The sequence below is a fragment of the Delphinus delphis genome, chromosome 21 (genome assembly GCF_949987515.2).
Source record: "Delphinus delphis chromosome 21, mDelDel1.2, whole genome shotgun sequence".
NCBI classification, from domain to species: Eukaryota; Metazoa; Chordata; class Mammalia; order Artiodactyla; family Delphinidae; genus Delphinus; species Delphinus delphis.
In genome coordinates, this window is record NC_082703.1 from 18,825,804 (window position 1) to 18,847,087 (window position 21,284).

The following is a 21,284-nucleotide window of genomic DNA, read 5'->3' on the forward strand; positions in this document are numbered from 1 at the left end:
CACCGTAATGTGTTTAGGTGTGTATCTTTATTTATCATGTTTGGGATTCACTGGTATGCCAAGATATGATGTCTGAAAAGTTCTCAGTTGTTATGTCTATTATCTCTTTCTCATTCTTTTTATTACCTCCTTTTTGTACCTGAAGTAGGCATATATTAGACATTCTCATCATGTTCTGTGTCTCTCGATCTTTATTTCATTGTATATTCTATCTCCTTGTCTCTGTGAGCCGTATTTGGGATCAATTACTCAGTTATATTCTGGCTCATTATTTTTTTCTTTGCTTTTGTTTAATCTGATGTTTAATCCATCCACTGAATTTTTAATTATGTTTTTAATTTTTTTAAGTTCTTATTTTTATTAAGTTCTTGTTTCAAATCTTCTTAGTCTTTTTATAAACTTTTTTAATGAGGGTTTTTTTAAAATTAATTTATTTTTTGGCTGTGTTGGGTCTTTGTTGCTGCACACAGGCTTTCTCTAGTTGTGGCGAGCAGGGGCTACTCTTTGTTGCACTGCATGGGCTTCTCGTTGTGGTGGTTTCTCTTGTTGTGGAGCATGGGCTCTAGGCACATGGGCTTCAGTAGCCGTGGCACGGGGGCTCAGTAGTTATGGCTCGCGGGCTGTAGAGCGCAGCCTCAGTAGTTGTGGCGTACGGGCTTAGTTGCTCCGCGGCATGTGGGATCTTCCTGGACCAGGGCTCAAACCCATGTCCCCTGCATTGGCAGGCGGATTCTCAACCACTGCGCCACCAGGGAAGTCCCATAATCTCTTATTTCCTGCTTATATCCCAGAAATAAGTTTTATTTCTTTAAACATGTCAAGTATAGTTATTTAATATTATACATTTGATGATTAATTTTTGTTTTTGCTTCTCCTGATTCTCATGAATGGTTCTTTGTTTCTCTGTGTATTTTTATTTTTTTCCTTTCCTTCTACTCAGTGCCAAACAAAAGAAAAACTTTCTTTGTCACCCACCTCTGTGCAATAAGATTTATTTCTCATGCACTGTTACCCTTGAAGGCATAGCCCTTTATAGTCATAGATTCCCTCCTGGGTGAGTCCAGGCTCCTACCTCCCATATCTTGGACACTTGTCAAAGCAAAAGCTCAGTCTCCAGGATTTGGAAGAAACTTCCAGGTGAGAGTGAGGTTTGGTCCTCATTCATCTCTGTGGGTTACTGTTTTCCCTTTGTTTGATATCTGTAGCTTCCTTTCTTTTGTGTGGATGAGTGGTGTTTTAAAAGATATTTAAAATATTTCACCCAGTGTATTAGTTGTTTTAATAAGGAGTGCCATTCATGGTGTCTAATCTGCTATATTACTGAAAATGCAAGCCCTGGTTTTGTAAAATCATGGTGAAACTACCCCACTTCTCCTGGGTTTGATATGAGTGAGATGAGAAATCCCAAGAAAGAAGAAAGAAGTCAGTGCGTTTAGTACTTATTATTTTGTGACTCTGTGTAGTTAATGGTAGGTCTATTAGCACCATACCCCCCCAACTCCTGGGTATGCATTAGAATAGTGGGGGGAGGCAGAAAGCAGAAGGAAAAATAGTAAATGTGTTCTTAGACCTATAAAATGACTTTTTATTCACTTCTTATTTACACATGGTGAATTGATTAGTAATTTTCTAATATTAAAGAGAAAACTGAGGGTCCTGATTACAGTTGGAATTGGGCAAGATGTGGAATTTCTTAGAGGTAATATATTTGTTATATGTTTCTTTGTTGTAAGAAAATATTAGTATTGGATTGAAAAATGATACTTTATATTCTATGAATTCAGTAACTATAAAATAATGTATTAAAAAGCAAATCATTTATTAGGTTTAGAAATAAAACACTAACTGCAAGAAAATTAAATCTAATAGTAAGAGAGGGCTTGGAACTGAGAAGGTATATTTCAAAACTTTTAAAAATGAAAAGTGTACTTGGTAAAAGAATGAACAGTCATGCTCCTGGAGTGTCGTTCAGAGTTAGAGATAAGGATTTCCAATGCAGGATGAAGGTGTAGCAGAAGCAGTGTTTAACCTTGCTGGTCTGTAGATAATTTAAGGTGGAGCAAAAGATCAGCTGAGCTGAGTCGACAGAATCTTTGGAATGAATCGTCGTGAGAGTGTCAATGCTGAAGTCAGTGAAACAGAGGATGGGAGGCTCAGTGAAGAGAAAGACCGGGAACTAGGTTCCGTGTGGGTCGAGGACCCTGATGTACAGCAGTGTAGAACTGCATTGGTAATGGGTGTGGATGGTATGTGCTACAAGGCCTGAGTTGATGGAGAGGGGTAATGAGAAGCTTCAAAACTGGTACTTGGGCTCTAGTATATGATTCTCTAACTGGGTGCACTGGGATGAGAGCTGAATTCAGCGTGGAAAAAGTCAGAAGGGGCATTTTCATGGGAGAGTCAAGAGGAAATTTGTCTATTAGAAATTTTTGTTTACCTTCTGCTAAATGCTTAAGTTTTCGTCCATTTTTCTACATTATGGAAAGGGCACACTGGTGTGAAATGAGGCTATGGCAGTAAAAGGAACATGAAAAAAGAAGAGTTGGTAATCATAGGTGGAGAGGTGGGAGAGGTTGAAGAGGCAGTGATGGATGTACAGAAGGGCTTCTAGAGAGGATTTTGGGGCTAAAAATGAAAAACAAGGGAGCATACAAGAAGGTTCTGTATCTGTAGGAATTTGGGGAAAAATTATTTTCCTGAACAACAGTAGGAAGGGATATATTTAAACAATTCCTGCTGCTCTGCTTTAAAGCTGATCTATACTAGGATTTAGGGCTGAGGAGCTGCACGACAGCCTAGATTGGTCTGAGGTCCACTGGCGATTTCCAAACAAGTCACCACACTTTAGAAAGCCATTTTGCATGCACAGGTAGCATCAGACTGTATGAATGCTGGTGGCCTGCTAAACTATTATCTTAATTTTAAGTTTTCCCTGGTTTTTTTCTGGTATCAGGTAAAAAAACAAACAAAACAAACAAACAAAAAGCCTTGGGGGATTATATTTAGCAGGATAAAGAAAAAACAAACAGGGAATAGTACTTACACAAGCATAAGGGATAATAAAGAAAAAATAAGACATGAGAAGACATTGCCTATTTTCCCCCCATGTGAATGACTACAACTATACAACTTAATTTTGTCAGGTGGTGTGGTTAGGGAACTAAGGTTAGAAGTCATGACTTGATTCCTTACCTTGGAGTCTATTTATATTTACGTTTACACCTTTCTAAAGGAGTAAAGAGACATGCTCTGTTTTCTTTGTTCTCTTCCTTACGATTCCACTTAGTATCTAAGGACCAGAATTAGGAAATAGCATGATGGAAAAATAAACACTAATAAGTAGTGCTATGCCCCTTTTTCTCTACTAGCAGCACTAACAGGATTGCAGAACCTCATTAGGTTTGCAGAACACTGTAAGAAGAACACCTGCAGATTTTAATTTATAAGTCCTTGCTGTGCAGTCTGAAAAGAAAATCTGTTTTTTTTTTAATGAAATACAAAGGCAGGGTTGAAACACAAGGCCAAATGGAAAGAAGGCTTGTTTTTTCTCCATCTTGGAAAATAAGCCTCTGTAATGTTTTAAGTAGCCCAGTGGCAAAAAATTAAACAGAAATACATCAAATAGTGCCAGAGATTTTCCTGGGGTAAAGTACACAGGAAATGTCATAAAGCAAAACCTGCCTTAACACCATCCAGTTCACTTAATAAAATATGCATTAAAAAAAAGCCTTTAAACTAATAGGTGGGTGAGGAAAAGGGAAGTAAAGGTATGAAATTGTTCTTTTTCTCATTTTGTTTCTAATCTTTTAATTAAATGAAATGGATTTCAAGATGAGTGAGCTTGAAAAAATTATCACAGAGGTTACCTGCATTAATCTCCTTAGGCTAATATTGATGATAATAATACCATAAAAGAACAATATCTTGAAAAGTAATTTTTGATGTTTTCCACCCGTTATGAAAGCTATCATGTCATAATAATTTGGTTAATAAAATATGATGTTAAGCTAGCATATTTTAATATATTCTTCTGTGTTATAAGAGTTTAGAATAACTGAGTAAATATAATTCCTACAATAAGGAGTTGAACCCATGCCCTGATTAGCTCTACACTAGAGCTGACCCAGGAACTCCGTAGCATTTGGGTGGGTACTGGGTCATCTGGTATGCTGAGTCCATTTTAGGAATTCAGGCCTATTTTAAGATGTATGAATGTATTCATTGATTTTAATGATTTCTTTATTAACTTATTTCTGTAGGATGTTGGTGAGTTTTGTATCTGTATCTAGGAAAGTCCAGACAGGTCCTTAATTTGGGAAGAGGGCAAGGAAAAAGTAAGAGTTTGAGCATGTCATGGTGGAGTAGCTTGACTAGACTAACCCTCTCACACACGCAAAAATTAAACTTTGGACAAAATATTAAAAATTATCTAAAGGTAATGGAGAGTGACCAAAAGTACGCAGAAACTTGAGGGGAGTTAATTCTAGTAAGAAGGGAATCATGTTTTCAACATTTTTTCAACTTAGGGCAGGCCCCAGGCAGTGCCATTAAAACTCATATAGAAACTTTTAGTATTAGTAGTTGAGGAATCAGAGGACAGAGTTCAAGTAACCAGAGTCTAGAAAGTGAGGAGAAAATCCTGAAAAAAGAAGAAAGCCACAGAGAGTAGCCATACTGCCTAAATCTCTCACTGATCTCAGAACTCCAAATCTTTGGGGCAGACTTCAAGCAGCCCAGCTAAAACTGAAAGAACTGAAAGGATATTTCAGCTGTAGCCCACTGTGGGGAGATAGAATTTGGAGCTTGAGGTCAACCATATTAACTGCCTACTAAACAACAAAGATTCTTCAGAAGGACAAAACAGAATCCACAGTTTCTATAATGTATTATTCACAATGTCCAGGATACAGTCTAATTATATCAGACATATGAAGAAACATACTAAAAAGAAAAGGCAATCAGTGGTGACATCCTGAGATGACCCAGATGTTGGAATTAGAAGACAAGGATTTTTAAGGTAGCTATTATAATTCTGCCTAACAACAAAAACACCAAAAAAAGACTTTTAATGAATGGATAAGAAATTTCAGCAGAGAAAAAGAAATTATAACAACAGTAGCAATAACCACAAGATCAAATGGATTCTAGAAGTGAAAAATAGTGTCTGAGATTAAAAAATCATCAGTTGGGTTTAATAGCAGTTTAGAGATAAGAGAAAGTCAGTGAACTTGAAGATAGAAAAATCAAAATGATCTAATCTGAAAATGCGTGAGCAGTCAAAATTGGGTGTGGGGAGCTTTTTGTTTGTGCTTTTATTGTATATAACCTTCCTTTTGATAAGGTTACTAAACTAGTAAATCAGGGGAATGTTTGATCAGAATGTATCTTGATTTTGATAGTGCCTTAACCAAAATTCCTCACGATAACGGCTCATGCACAAGATGGAAAAATGTGCACCACATGACTATATGTAAAAACATTGATTCTTGATCTCTGCCACTCTCCCAGACTAACTTCATTGCATAATGGGGGTTCTATAAAGTGCAATGCTGGAAACAGGGAAGGAACACTCACCTATTACCTGCAATTTTTATTCATTTGTTGTCCTCCTTCACTAGTGTATAAACTCCATGAGGGCAGGCGATGCCTATTTTTAATCTGTATCCTCCAGTTGCCAGGACCTGTAATTAGTCCTGCTCTCTCAAATGGGGGCAAGAACTGGGTGAACATGAGGGTGAGCATGGTGACAAGGAATACAGGAATATACTCCGTTCAAAAATTCAGGCAGACAGAATGTTTGTTCCAGGGAAATCAGTTGGCCGGCAGATGGTCTTTGGTACCAGGCTACCGTTGGAAATAAGACTTCAGTCTCTTGAGGGTAGTGTTTCTCAAAGTGTGGTTCAGATCACTTGCTTCCGAGTTACCTGGAGTGCTTGTTAAATGTCAGTTTTGGGGACTAATCCTAGATATGCTAAGCCTGTACCTCTAAGGATGGGTCTTGGAAATCTACAGGTAACCTAGGCGATTCTTTTTTTTTTTTTTTGTGGTACGCGGGCCTCTCACTGTTGTGGCCTCTCCCGTTGCGGAGCACAGGCTCCTGAATACTGTTTTCAGGAACTCAGAAAGAGACAGGCTAGGAATAAAACTGTCTCAGCATAGCAGACCTCAGCAATGCTTAGTGTCTGAGCCTCTTTAATAGCTCCCATCCCATCCCACACGTGAGGATGAAAGCATTATATAAATACATATCCATTGTGGTTAAACTGTCCTAAGTAGGGAATTTCCCCAATTTTACTCTTAGCCTCTGTTCTGAACCTACTCGCTCTTTTGTAAAATGTTTCCTGTTCCCATCCCACTGCTTAATACCCGATTTCTTTCTCTCTGTGCAGTCCCCTTGTCCTGATATTTGTTTGGCTTGTGTGTGATTTGGGCAACATTTAAGAGGTAGAATCAAAGCCTTGCTGACTGATTGGATTGGGAGTTTCTAATTTCCTTTTAAAGGTACTGATTAGGCATCTATTGTACTGAGTAATGCAAAGTAAGACTGTAAAGCAATAAGACAGCTTCCACAAGCTGCACAAGAAGCATCAGTTTCACAGAGTAGCACTTCATGCTTTATGACAGGAAATCCAGAAAAGAAGAGAATTCTGTGGTACTTTAAGTGTGTACTCTAAGTTTCATTTCCATGTGGAACACTGCAGTTGACTAAAAAAGTACATCCATGGAGAATCTCAATTAAACTCGATTAGTCTTGGTTCAATCTAGCAACTGGTTCAGCAGTAATTCCATAACAGCCCAATAATTCTGTTAAAACACTTCCAATGATTTTTTTATTCAGAAAAAAAGAAGACAGAAACAAAAATCCTGGTCATTTGCAATATCTATCAGCTTTCAATTTGGCTCTCCTGTTTAAACAAAAACAAATAATAAAAATTAATCTATGTAGAAACATGTCATATATAGCCAACTGCTACTAAACATAAACTCATGCTCAGAAATTGTGCTCTCAATTTTGGTTATTATATTACCACACTGCCTATATTAAAATAGTTTAATTAAAATTTTACTTTTCAATTTTATGTTTCATACTACATGGATTTTATTCTTACAAAAAAAATCTTTTCCTGATCTTTAACTCATGTTGCTTGAGGGCTTTTTAAATCCATAACAGCGATTTTAATTGCCTCTGAATTTAAGCATGCTCTAAGCTTCTATTTAACAAGGTGGCAATGTTGTATTTTCATAAGTGATAAAAGTTAGAGGACACAGGCCTTACTCTTTTTTTTTGTGATACACGGGCCTCTCACTGTTGTGGCCTCTCCCGTTGCGGAGCACAGGCTCCGGACATGCAGGCCCAGCGGCCATGGCTCACGGGCCCAGCCACTCCGCAGCATGTGGGATCCTCCCGGACCGGGGCACGAACCCGTGTCCCCTGCATCGGCAGGCGGACTCTCAACCACTGCGCCACCAGGGAAGCCCTAAGCATTTTTTAAATGTTGTAAATCTAGGACACTACTTACCTAAATAGGAATACTAATAAATAAATATTAATAATGTGCTATGATAAATATCCTGCACACATCTGAATTCAACTTAATGAAAGTGCTTCAATTTTGTTATTCAATTTTATACTTAGAAATTTTTAAACTGATTTTTATCTCATTTTTGGAAAGCTGCACTACTTTAACAGAACTCACTGAATTTTGAAATTAGTCAAAGAACTTCTTTCTAGCCCTGGTTCTGATAGTTATAAAAAGTTGATGGTAAATAAATTTATGAAACAGTTTCAGTCAGACCTGAATTTCTTGCAATAAAATATATAAGCACTTGGAATCTGGCTATTTCCAGATATTCTTTCTTGGTGATCTTTTCCCAGACTTATGATGTCCTTTTAAGGTAATACCACCACATTCAAAAATTAAAAATAAAGACAAAAATTTGAAAATTACGGTAATTAAAAAAGAACATGGGTTTATATACACTACTTCTATTGGCCACTGAAAATAGTTGGACATGATTAAAAATATGCCTACCTGTCCAGAAGTGTTTCATGCAAAAATCCATCTTTCCGGGCCTTTTTAAGAATTTTACTGTCTTCTTTACTTATTTTAAGTTTGTGGTCTTGGAAGCTCTGGAATTTCTTTCTGTTAAGAAAATATCTTTCTTGAAAAATATCTCAAACTTTGATTATACATGTTTACTGATGAGCTTAAAATATTTTTAAAAGTTTTTTATTTAAAAAAACCTTTTTCTTAAATAATATACAACTTTTCAACAACAAAAATGACTTTAGTACCCCACCATCAAAGAGGCAGTTGTTTGGATAGCTCTACAAATTCAAGATTTGGAATATTGGCTGGAGTCTCCTGTGTCCTGGAAGCATTTGGTTGGCATTATGTACTGACAATGACAGACACTCTATAGAGTAGGGAGAATAAATTAACTCAAGTGATTTGAGCATTGAAAGCTAGCAGGATGATAATTACAAAAACTGAAGCCTAAGAGAAGCATTCGGTTTAGTGCTCTGTCCTAGAGTCTACAGTATGTTGTCTCTGCTTGTCCTTCAGGTTATTTTATTTTAGGTGCCTTGAGAAGCATCTCACTGCCAAATCTACAGTTCTAAAAGGAAAAAATATACGTACACATAATTGATTTCACACTGTTTGACATTTCCTTTGTCTTCTTCTGGAATATCATCTTTTTTCTTAGTTTCTCTTTCAGCACAGGATCTAATCTGGATATTGGAGATGAGAACCCAACAGGTTACACATTTATCTTCCCCCTGCTCCACCTTACTTATTACAGAAGAACATTCTAGGTGATTTCTTATGCAAAAGAAGAAAACAGTTAACTTAGCAATTAGATTCAGAAAAAGACAGATTCTAGATATGTGTTTTTATTTATATATATAATTTATCTAAATAATTGCTATTATACGTTTCTTTAGAGCCCTTACATCAGAAACACTGAAGAGAAACTTATTTGAAAAGCATTTTACAGATCAGATCCCACTAAGCCAATTAGGCAATAATTTAACTAATTTAATTTTGGCTGCAAAAGTAAATACAGTAGGATCAAATTATCCTGCAATTTAGTGTTCATTTTATAACACTGAAAGTTTAAGATAGTAGCTATTTTACTATGCATAAGATATTACCAACACATTAAAACTTTTAACATAACACAATTTGTTTTCATCTAATTGGAATCTATCCCTTTTAAATCCTCCTTATACTTTCATCAGTTTTGACAGATACTTACTATCACATTCCATAAATTAATTGATACAGATACAGCAATTAGGATCAACTGAGGGGGGTAAGAAGAGGACAGAATTCAGGGCCATGAAACGGGCAATTTGCAACCCAAAGGACCCACATTGGAAAGGGATCTCTGTGCCTTAGAGCATAATTCCAAGATTGCTTAGAAACTGGTGAGCAATAGGCATGTGCAAATAATATGTGTGTGACAGTTTTGGCTGGAGGAGTCCTAGAAGACCTGGGGAAATTCTGGGCCAGGTCTGTGACACAATACTGCTTTCGGCAGGAGGGAATGTGTTCTGGTAGATAAGGCTAGGCTATAAAGGTGGATGCTGACACGGACTAGCAGAGCCTGCAATGTAAAAGGCAAGGTGGAAAGAGTCCTGGATTATCATTGCTCAGAGCTTTCAGGTACCTGACTAACCAGACAGACCCACGGAAATCTGACAGGTACTTCATATAAAAACGGTTGTAATTATTGATAAATATAACACAGTGTTTTTTTATTTCTGTAGATGTGCAAAGTACTGCACATACATTTGTACTGCTTGTCTTTAATAATCATACTTTTATAATGTAATCCAGATGAAAAACACTTCAAGCACGATACAATAATATTAAATATAAATAAAATTAAAAATAGGTGAGTCAGAAATCCACCAGCATTTTTCTAATGACTGCTTCCTGAGAAGCAGTGTGATGTGGAACGTAATTTCTAGAGTCAGTTGGGCCTGGGTACACATCCTGTCTCCACTTTATCTGTGTGACTTCATGAAGTGACTGATCAAAACAGTGAGGATGTAGGGAAGGTCAAAGGTTGTCTCCTCCTCTGTAAAGCCTCACTCAGCAGAGTACCTGCAGCTACTTGCTGTAGTTTTGTTTATATAATTGAAAAATATTATGACTAATACATTTTAAAATATAACAAGAATATCTAGGTTTTAGATTTAAATTTTTTGAGATTTTGGCAGTGAAAATGACTTTTGAGAAAACTATGGAACATAGACCGAAACTTCTAATTCCTGAGCTGTCTAGAATGGTATTTTTTTCCCCATCAGTCAACTCCAAATAATGAAATGAAGAGTTACTGGTATTAATATTCTTGTTTAAAAAGATTAGTGATATTTTTCAAGGTAAAAAGAATACTGTAAGACTGTAAAACTGAGGATTATGAAAATCGAGAACATTTTAAAAATAAAATCAAATATATGACACAGAATTTAAAACAAAACATATGCAGATACTTGATAGATGTGTTTAAATTATGCTGATAGTGGAGAAAATGTAACATGGATTTTAATGCTTTATTTATAAGGATTAAAGCCACCTTACAAAAGGCTTTTTTCCCTCGTTTCTTTAAGCCTTCCACTCTGGCCCTCACTAATGCATTACACACAGCGAATCTGGATCAGATTACAACATTTTAAAGAGAAGCAGTCACATCATACATGTGACATGTATTAGTCTATAGAAAAGTCTCATGATTACCTTTATCATTTCTTCTTCTCCTGCCGTTTTACTTTTTGCTTCTATATCACCTGCTTCATTGCATCTAATAAAGCAGCTATTTGAGGCCAGTAAAGCCATTTTCCCCTAAATGAACAAAATAATAAGAAATAAGTTATGAGAATACCTGTGAAAAAAATTCTTAAGTCTTGAGACTAAATTGAATTTTTCCCATGTCTAAAAGTAATCAGGAAAAATAATGTGAAGAAAACTTGGAAAAAAAAACAACATACAGAAAAGAAAACCAAAATCACCTATAATCTTACTACTCAAAGATAACCACATTAAATATTTTTAGTATATTCTATTAGTAGGACTAAATTCTAACTGTATGGAATAGAATTATTTCCGTTGGCCTCAGAGATTTATTGAGGATATAACTGATTTAGTGTTTTAAAAAGTTAGCTTTAAAGACAAAAAAAATTATAATAGTAGTGTTTTAAATTTTTCTCCATAATTAGAAAATATAAAAACATATCATAGTTGAAGTATAATCAACTATACTTCAATAAAATAAAAAAAAACGCAGAGAACATATATCTCATAAAAGCTAGCCTTCGATGCCTTTGAATTTATTGCTCAGAACTTTAAGAATCAATGTCTGAGGGACTTCTGGGTGTAGGAAGAATTAAATCTTCTATCATATCCAGTTACAAAAGTGCTAATAACATGGATTTGACTTAATTTCTTATTTGAGGTGGTAAGGGCTCGGTTTTCTGTCACCTGGATGACTTTTGGTAAGCTTGGATGTGGCTGTATAGTCTAAGGTGATTTAAATATGTGCTGCTGATCTTTCTGCTGAGTACCTTTTTGTAACAAAGTTTTACTTGTTACATCAGGGACTTTTAAGTCTTTCTTTCATTTAAATTTAAAATTTTAAAACTTAGTGTTTTTCCCAAAAATAAAGTGAAATGAACATCCCTCAAATTCTATATAACTGGTAGTATCTGACTTATCATCCTGGCCTTATCATATGTTGGTGTTTTTTTTTGTTTGTTTGTTTGTTTTGTTTTTTTTTTTAACATCTTTATTGGGGTATAATTGCTTTACAATGGTGTGTTAGTTTCTGCTTTATAACAAAGTGAATCAGTTATACATATACATATGTTCCCATATCTCTTCCCTCTTGCGTCTCCCTCCCTCCCAATGTTGGTGTTTTCTGTTGATATAATGAAAAATATCTATTCAGTTTCTTTGCCCATTTTAAAATTTTTCTTTCTTTTGCTATTGAATGAGTTTCTTATATAATTTGGACATTAACACCTTGTCAGATATATGGTTTGCAAATACTTTTCCCAATCCATAGCTTGTCTTTTCACTTTGTTGATTTTTTTTCCCCCTGTGTTGCACTATTTTTTTAGCTCTTTTTAAGGTTATGAATTCATGTTGGTTTTAAAAAATTTAATGCATTATTGCAGTCTACTTTTTTTGGTTTTTTTGAACATATGTTCTCAATGAATGTTAGAGACTTTCCCATTCACTGACAAGGAACTTTTATAAACAATAAGAGTACTTACATCTTGAAAGACTGGTTCCCATTGTTCTCTTGGTCCAATTGCATCTGAACGCCCAACAACAAGTCCATCTGAATTTATACCTAGGTATTTTCCATAGCCAGATTTCAGGGCAATTCTTCAGATCAATAAAATAGATCAATGTTAAAAACGGAGAGAAAGGAAATTAAATATGGAACATAAAAATAGTATGTGTGTGTATAAAAATTCAAGACTAACCATAGTCCAAATGTTCAAAAGCCATGTGTGGCTAGTGGCTACCGTACTGGACAATGTAGTTCTATGTATACAATTTAATATTCTACTTTCTTAATACAAGTATTATATAATACCTTATATAGCAAACATTTTCCAAATTCATTATTCTTCAAAAACACTACTTTTAATCGATATATAATATTCCATTACAATGTATCATATTGTATTACAATGTATTAATTATAGTTCAACTCAAGCTTACCTGGAATCAGACAATTTGACAGCTGTAAACTGCTCTGGAGGACTAGGACCCTCATCAACTACAGGAGAAAAAACAATTTGAAATAAATTTGACATTTCTTATAAATATAAAGATACTCTTTAGCTTGAAAGAAGTAGCTCTTTTAAAAACAAACATAAGAATATTATATTATGATGTAATTATAATACAGTATTCATAGTATCAAGAGTTACTTTATCTTCTATATAACTCATGTTTAGTTTTACATACTTAACAAGATAGGTCAGCATGATGCTTATTTAGTCACTTCCAAGATACTATCTCTTTGTATTTTAAAATGCAGTTAGCACATAGACAAATAAGCAATTAATATTTAAAAAGCTACATGCTTTAAGTTATTCAAGGGATGGCCATTCAGACAAAAAGCTACTGCCTTTTAATCTTCTAATTTCTTCGTATCTCATTAGTGCTTCTTCCCATGGGCTAAAAGGAATGAGAAAACTTTAAATTATTAACAGTTATTTAATGCTCCAGATTAGTTTTGGCAAAAGGTCTAAAGAATAAAGGAATTCAAACCTTTGACTCAACCAGGTTTTCTTTTTCTTCCTACTTATTATTTCAATTATTCATATTGTTTTTGATTCCCATGGATACTCTTCTGGAACTATACAGAATGTTTTCAAATGCTTATACTGGAAAGAGGGAGTTGCCAATAACTGGTAAATAGTGAAGAAGGAAAAAAAATGGAAGAGTCAAATCAATGGATTCATTCCTTTGGAATATATTTGAGATTTGTTAGAATTTGGCCTAAGTGAGTGAATGTTATAAAATATATACTGTAGCCTTTTCCCTTCCATTGCTTCTACCAGACACAAACCTTCTTTATGTGGAGCTCCCAGTGTAAAAAGTCCATTGTCAAGTGCATGTATGTAGGTTCCTTTATCCATTTCAATCGCTATGGTTCCTGAAATTTCACCGAAGTTTGTTACTGTCCACCAGATTCCTAAAAAATAAAATCAGTAATTTAAATTTATATTCTGGATTTGACAGAAGGTTCTTACTTGTTGCTGTTGTCATTATAACATATTTAAAATTTTTATTTTGTAGTTGTAAGAATAATACAGGGAGATCTCATATACCTTTTAATCACTTTCTCCCAATGGCTAACATCTTGCATAACTATAGTCAGTATCAAAACCAAATCCATAAAACTGATACAATCCATGAAACTTATTCAGATTTCATCACTTTTACACACACTCACTTGTATGTTTCTATGCCGGTATGTAGATCTAGGTTACTACCACCACTGTCAAGATTAGGTTCTTTTAAAATGTAAAATAGCAGTACACATGAAGGTACAAAATGATATATAGAGAACAGACTCTCTCATATCAGCCTCTAGTCATCCACGACTGGTTTCCAGAGGCAATGACTACTGCAACCTGTTTCTTATGTATCCCTCCAGATTATAATTACAATTGCTAAGACTGAGGTCAGGGAGCTTATTACGTATATTTTCCTTCTAGGAGTTTTATGGTTTCAGGTCTTACATTTAAACATTTAATTCATTTTGAGTTAATTTTTGTGTATGGTACAAGATAGCAGTCCAGTTTTCCCAACATCATTTATTGAAAAGACTGTCCTTTCCTCATTGTATATTCCTGGAATATGCATGGGTTTATTTCTGGGCTCTCTATCTGGCTCCATTGATCTATGTGTTTGTTTTTATGTCAGTACCATACTGTTTTGATTACTTTAGCTTTATAATATACTTTGAAATCAGGAAGTGTGATACCACCAGCCTTGTTCTTCTTTCTCTATATCGCTTTGATTATTTGGGGTCTTTTGTGGTACATATAAATTTTAGGACTGTTTGTTCTACTTCTGTGAAAAATGCCACTGGAATTTTGATAGGAATTTCACTGAATCTGTAGATTGCTTTGGGGTTAGTTTAGACATTTTAACAATATTAATTCTTCCAATCCATGACCATGGAATATCTTTTCTACATGTCTTCTTCAGTTTCTGTCATTAATGTCTTATAGTTTTCAGTGTATAGGTCTTTCACCTCCTTTGTTAATTTATTCCTAGGTATTTTATTCTTTTTGATGCAGTTGTAAATGGGACTGTGAATTTCGCTTTCTGATAGTTCATTATTAATGTATAGTAAATGCAACAAATTTTTGTATATTCATTTTGTATTCTGCAACTTTACTGAATTCGTTGATCAGTTCTAACAGTTTTTTGGTGGAGTCTTTAGGGTTTTCTATATATAATATCCTGTCATCTGCAAATAATGACATTTTTACTTCTTCCTTTCTGATTTGGATTTCTTTTTCTTGCCTAATTGCTCTGTAGGACTTCCAATACTATCTTGAATAAAAGTGGCAAGTGTGGGCATCCTTGTCTTGTTCCTGATCTTAGAGGAAAAGCTTTTCACTGTTGAGTACAAACCTAAATTGTATCCAATTTTTGTTGGGTCTGATAATGAGATAGTGTTATGTATTAAAAGAAAGAGCAAAACAGAAGGAAGAAAAGAGAGAGAGAGACTGACCTTGTAAGAAATGCACATTTATAATGACTTAGTATCTGTTATTTATTTTAAAATTCTCCAGAAAAATGTATGAGAGATTATCTCACAGTGGGCATGTGTGTAAATCAAACAAGACTGTTAAAATATTGATTATTACTAAAGCTCAGTGATTCATTATATTCATGGAAGATTCATTACATTCTTTTCTCTACTTATGTATTAGTTTGAAAATTTTCCATAATAAAACATTTTTAAAATTGAGTTAATCACATTGTACAAAATTATCTATTCAGCTAAACAGGTCAGGCTTCTCATAACTAATAAAAAATTAGTAAAAGTTTAGCTTAAATGAAGCTGGACCTTACCTAATATAATATACACATACTAACTCAAAATGCATCAAAGACCTACATGTAAGAGCTGAAACTATCAAGATAAAACTCTAAGAAGAAAGCATATGGGAGAAGCCTCATGACACTGGATTTGGCAATGATTTCTTGGATATGACATCAAAGGTACAAACAACAAAAGAATAAACAGACAAACTGGATTTCATCAAAATGAAAAATTTTTGTGCATTAAAGGACACTATCAATAGAGTAAAAAGACAACCAGAAAATATTTGTACATCACGTATTTGATAAGGAATAAATATCCAGGATATGTAGAGAACTCTTAAAACTCAGCAACCACAAGAAAAGCAACCCAATTCAAATGATGGGCAAAGGACTTGAATAGGCATTTCTCCAAAGAAGATATGCAGATGGCCAATAACCACATGAAAAGATGCTCAACATTACTAATCATTAGGAAAATGCAAACCAAAACCATAATGGGATACCACTTCATACCCATTAGGATGGCTATTATCAAAAAAAACAGAAAATAACAAGTGTTCATGAGGATGTGGAGAAACTGGAACTCTTGTGCACTGCTGGTGGGAATGTGATGGTATGGTGGTTTCTCACAAAATTTCAAATAGAATTACTGTATATGATCCAGCAATTCCATTTCTGGGTCTATACCAAGAAGAAATGAAAGCAGAGTCTTGAAGAGATATCTATACAACCATGTTCACAGGCAAAAGGTAGAAGCAACCCATGTTTTCATTGATAGATGAATGGATAAACAAATGTGGTATATACATACAAAGGAATATTATTCAGCCTTAAAAAGGAAGGCAATTCTGACACATGCTACAACATGGATGAACCCTGAAGACATTATGCAAAGTAAGACAGTCATAAAAGGACAAATACTGTATGATTCCACCCTTCTGAGGTACTTAGAGTAGTTGAATTCATAGAGACAGAAAATAGAGAGACAGAAAATAGAATGGAGGTTGCCAGGGACTAGGGGGGAGTAAGGAATGGGCATTTATAATTTAATAGGTGCAAAGTTTCAGTTTTGCAAGCTGAAAAAAATTCTGGAGACGGATGGTGGTGATGGCTGTATAACAATGTGAATGCACTTAATGACATTGAATTGTACACTTAAAAATGGCTAAAGCGATAAATTTTGTTATGTATATTTTACCACAATTAAAATAATTTAGTGAGAGCTTTACATAATTTATTTCTGACTTATAGCGATAATTGTTTTCAGTAAAAAAAAAAAAAAATGCTTTACCTAGAATCATTATCAGCATCCTATGATCATTAAAACTTTCTTAAAAATGTAATAGTTAATGATTTTAAATTATTTGTATTTTACATGTTCTGTGCCATTTTGACCAAGTACACTTAATGTTGATTCTCCCCAAATGACCTAGATTCAATATAATTCTCCCAGAAAATCCAACAGGATTTATGGTAGAAAATAATAAATTGTAAAATTTATATGGAAACGCAAAGGATCTAGAAGAGTATAAAGAAGTATAGAAGTATAAAGAAGAAGTATAAAGTTGGGAGATTCACACAACCTAATTTCAAGACTTTATGAAATGACAGTAATCAAGACAAATATATCACTAGAACAGTAGACAAATCGATGGAACAGAGTCCAGAAATAGACTTAACACATATAAAGTCAATTGATTCTTGACAAAGATACCAAAGCACTTTAATGGTGAAAGGAAAGTCTATTTATCAGTGATGCTGGGACAACTGGATATCAATATGAAAAAAAAAGAGAGAAAGAGAAAATAATTTGTAAAATGTATTTGGTTAAATAATATTTATTGGGCTTCCCTGGTGGCGCAGTGGTTGAGAGTCCGCCTGCCGATGCAGGGGACACGGGTTTGTGCCCCGGTCCGGGAGGTTCCCACATGCCGCAGAGCGGCTGGGCCCGTGAGCCATGGCCGCTGAGCCTGTGCGTCCAGAGCCTGTGCTCCGCAACGGGAGAGGCCACAACAGTGAGAGGCCCGCGTACCACAAAAAATAAAATAAAATAAAAAATAATATTTATCTATATTAGACCTTTTTTAAAATGATATATCAGAATCTCTGGGTTATTAAGCAGTGTAATGATTCAGAGAACCATGTTTCCTCTCTCCTGTGCTTTGTCCTGATGATGAAGAAAAGGCCTCAGCAGTGACATCTACTGTGCTAGAGCATAAAAGCAATCTATAACTATAAGTAATATTTGAGCACTTTAAGACAAATATGAGTCGGTCATAAATTCCTTCTACTTCCTTTTTACTACTTATCCCTACTAGGAAAATAGTTTTAAAGGGATCTCAACCAATGTTAACTTTTCTCAGAATAAGGTATACAAAACTGACTCACCAACAATATCAAGTTGAATTTCTTCATCTTCTTCTCTTTTTCTCTTCTTCTCTTTGCTCTTTTTCTTCTTACTATAGGAGGTAATTTATATAGATGAGTTTAGATATATTGATTTGCATACTGTCATATGATGGAATCTTAGAAGACTCTTTTAAGATGTACATTGATATATAAATTATTGATTTACAATGATATACATTGATATGCCCTCTTACTTCTAATCCTGAGAAGTCACTTCTGATCCTGTACATACTGTGTTACAGTTAAGAGAACAGACTCTGGAGCCAGACTGCCTTTTAAAAGCCTGATTCTGTCATTTCTTAGCTCTGTGATTTTTGGAAAATAAGTCAGTTTCCCCACCTACACAGTGAGGATAATAATTTAACACAACTCTTAAGGCTGTTGTGAGGATTAAGAAAATGCATATCTTCATACATTGCTCATGAAAATGTAAAATGTGCAGCCACTTTAGAAAAGAGTTTGGAGTTCTCAAAAAGTTAAATGCAGAGTTACCATAGGACTTAACAATTCTACTCCTAGGTATACACCCAAGAGAAAAGAAAACATATGTCTGCACAGAAACTTGTATTAAGAATATTCATAGCAGCATCATTCACAAGTGCCAAAAAGTGGAAACTCAAATGTCCATGAACTGATGAATGGATAAACAAAATGTGTTGTATCCATACAATGGAATATTACTCAGCCATAAAAGGAATGAGTACTAATATAACATAGATGAAACTTGAGAATGTTATCCTAAGGAAAAGAAGCCAGGTACAAAAGGCCACATATTGTATGATTCCATTTATATGAAATATTTAGAAGAGGCAAACTGATACAGACAAGTGGATTAGTGGTTGCCTGGGATTAGGGGATGAGCAGAATGGGGAGTGACTGCTAATGATTGTGGGGTTTCTTTTTGAGATGATGAAAATGTTCAGCAACTTGACAGTGGTGAACCTTGTGAATATCCTAAAAGGCACTGAATTCTACTTTAAAAGGATGAATTTTATAGTATATGTATTATATCTCAATAATTAAAAGAAAACCCAGAGTGACTTTAAAAAAAAGTTAACATGTAGTACTTAGAACAGTTCTTGGCACATAGGAAGTGCTATGTATGTGTTAATTATATTGATAGTTATAATGATTATAAGACACACTTGTTTGTATTTTCATCACAAAATAAGCTTTCAGAAGCTAACTCTCCCCTCCCTCCTATGAATTCAGACAGTAACAGTTTCACATGTATTCAGGATAAATTCTTGATGCCAGACCCCTAGGCAGAGTTCTCAAGTGCAGTGGCTTCAGTTTGCTCCTTGACACTTTCTTTCTATCTCTCATAAACGTACCTAAAACTCTATCAGACCAGGATGAAATGCTCAACATTTTTGTGAATAATCAACTCCGAGCAAATATAGCAGTTAAAAACGAGGTGGAGGTATGAGTGGGCAGATATCTTTTCCTAAAAATCTAATACTCATAAATCACCACTATAACTTCTTCCTTGTATTTGGCTCTAGTTACTTACTGTACATATTATCTCACTTAATCCTCATAATAATCCTTTTAGAGTATCATTAATCTCTCCCAATAAACGAATAAATGGAAGCTCAAAGATATTAACGTACCTGCCACAAATCACAAAATTAGTATTTAGTGGAGTCCAGGTTCAAACCCATATCCTTTTCAAAATCCACATCTACATATTGCATTAAAAGCTAATTTTTTCTAGGTGGGAGGGAGACAATGTTGAAAATAATTATTCCTAATAAAGAAAGCTACTGTTATAACCTACACTATCACACTAATACAGACCCACCAAGCATAGATCTGGAGGTGGGGGGCGCTCATCAAGAGACCCGAACTTGTGGCTCCTCGGCTATCGGTCCGCCCAGCTAGGGCGAGACTCTGGCGGTGCGTCTCCGCACCCGCGCCGGGAACTGAGTCCATCTCGGCAGGAGGCCAGGCCCAAGGGCTGGGAGCCTGAATGACAGCTCCCGGCGGCTTCCACAGCCTAGCCGCAGGGAGAGGAGAGCGGAGGGTTGTCGGAAAAGAGGGGCAGATTCTCCCGCACAAACTCGCGGTTTACCTCTTGGCCTTGGTTCCCTTGAGCACGAGTTTGGTGGGCTTCACGTAGGAGTATTCGGCCATGGTCGCGGTGACGCTTCTGTATTAAGACAGGGAGCTGGCTCAGGGCAAGATACGTTAACCGGGGCAGAAGCGGGCGAGGGAGGCACAAGAGTGGGGATGGAGTCCAAACTCCCTGAGAACTTACGCAGCAGCGGGGTGGGCGTGTTTCCCCCGAAACCCTGGCCTTTCTCTCCCGAATAATGAGCCCCAAATAGAATTCTACTTCCTGTTGACAGGCTGGGGCTACGGCGACCGCAGAGGGCCTAAATATACCAGCGTTCATTTGCTCCGTCCTGAGAACGGGAACCTTAGGGCCTTTCTAAGCGAGGAAACTGGGGAGACGCGCCCTCTGGTGAATGTGGCGGGTCTCACAGCCCTGCTCGGCGTCTTGAGCCACTCTGGAGAGAGCCGCCTGCTAGGTCTCGGGAGGAGGCGATAGTTAGATCAGAGGGTGAAATAAATGACTCCGTCAACCCTCCGGACTCTGCACAGCAGACGGGTCCTGACTGCGCCCCGCGGCCGAGGGCTGAGCCAGCATGTGGGAGCGGGGCGGCGGGGGCGCTAGGTAACACAGAACGCGTTACCTGGCCTTGGACGACGTCACGAGCCATCTCAATTACGTAAACGTTTATTGTACTGTTTTAATTAGGGAGTCTCGAGTAATGTACAGGAAACAAATAGGGAGTAAAATAAAAGACAATTAAGTGCCAACATTTGGGCCGAAGATTTCACTAGTGCTGCAGGAATTTGGGCGGAGGTAGAGTGGGAGGGTGACCGTGGAAACTAATGTAATCAGAGAGGTCTTTCCATATGGGGGGTCTTGAGAGGCTTTCACAACTTCAATCACCTGTTCCGATCTCATCAGTTTGATAATCCACCTCCCTGATTCCATTTTCTCCACCTTCCAAACCGTCCTCTGTAGTGCTGAGTGATCTCTCTAAATAAATCGCTGATCATTATTCCCCTACCTAAAATCTATTAAAGGGAAGCCTGTTGCTTTCTGGAGGGAAAATCCTAGCGTCACTTAGTAAACTGGTGATCGTGACCTCTTTACCCACCACTGAACCCCTGCCACCTTAATTCCAGTCACACAAAATTATTGGAAATGTTGGAGAGCTCTGTTTGCTTCTGCTGCCTAGAATGCTGCTTTAGACTCTTACCCACCCT

At 36.1% G+C, this 21,284-nt stretch overlaps 1 protein-coding gene across 1 annotated transcript; it reads right to left on the reverse strand.

Annotated features, from left to right (window-relative positions):
- Positions 1–6,805: 6,805 nt before the first annotated feature.
- On the reverse strand, positions 6,806–20,378 carry FRG1 (FSHD region gene 1). The gene is made up of 10 exons (XM_060001136.1): positions 20,263–20,378; positions 20,077–20,154; positions 17,982–18,052; positions 13,597–13,722; positions 12,741–12,798; positions 12,284–12,398; positions 10,749–10,853; positions 8,643–8,734; positions 8,034–8,144; positions 6,806–6,905 (listed from the first exon to the last, which is right to left on the reverse strand). Exons 2-10 carry the CDS (start codon positions 20,136–20,138, stop codon positions 6,869–6,871), a joined length of 777 nt encoding a protein of 258 aa, XP_059857119.1. The 5' UTR covers positions 20,139–20,154; positions 20,263–20,378; the 3' UTR covers positions 6,806–6,868.
- Positions 20,379–21,284: the final 906 nt, after the last annotated feature.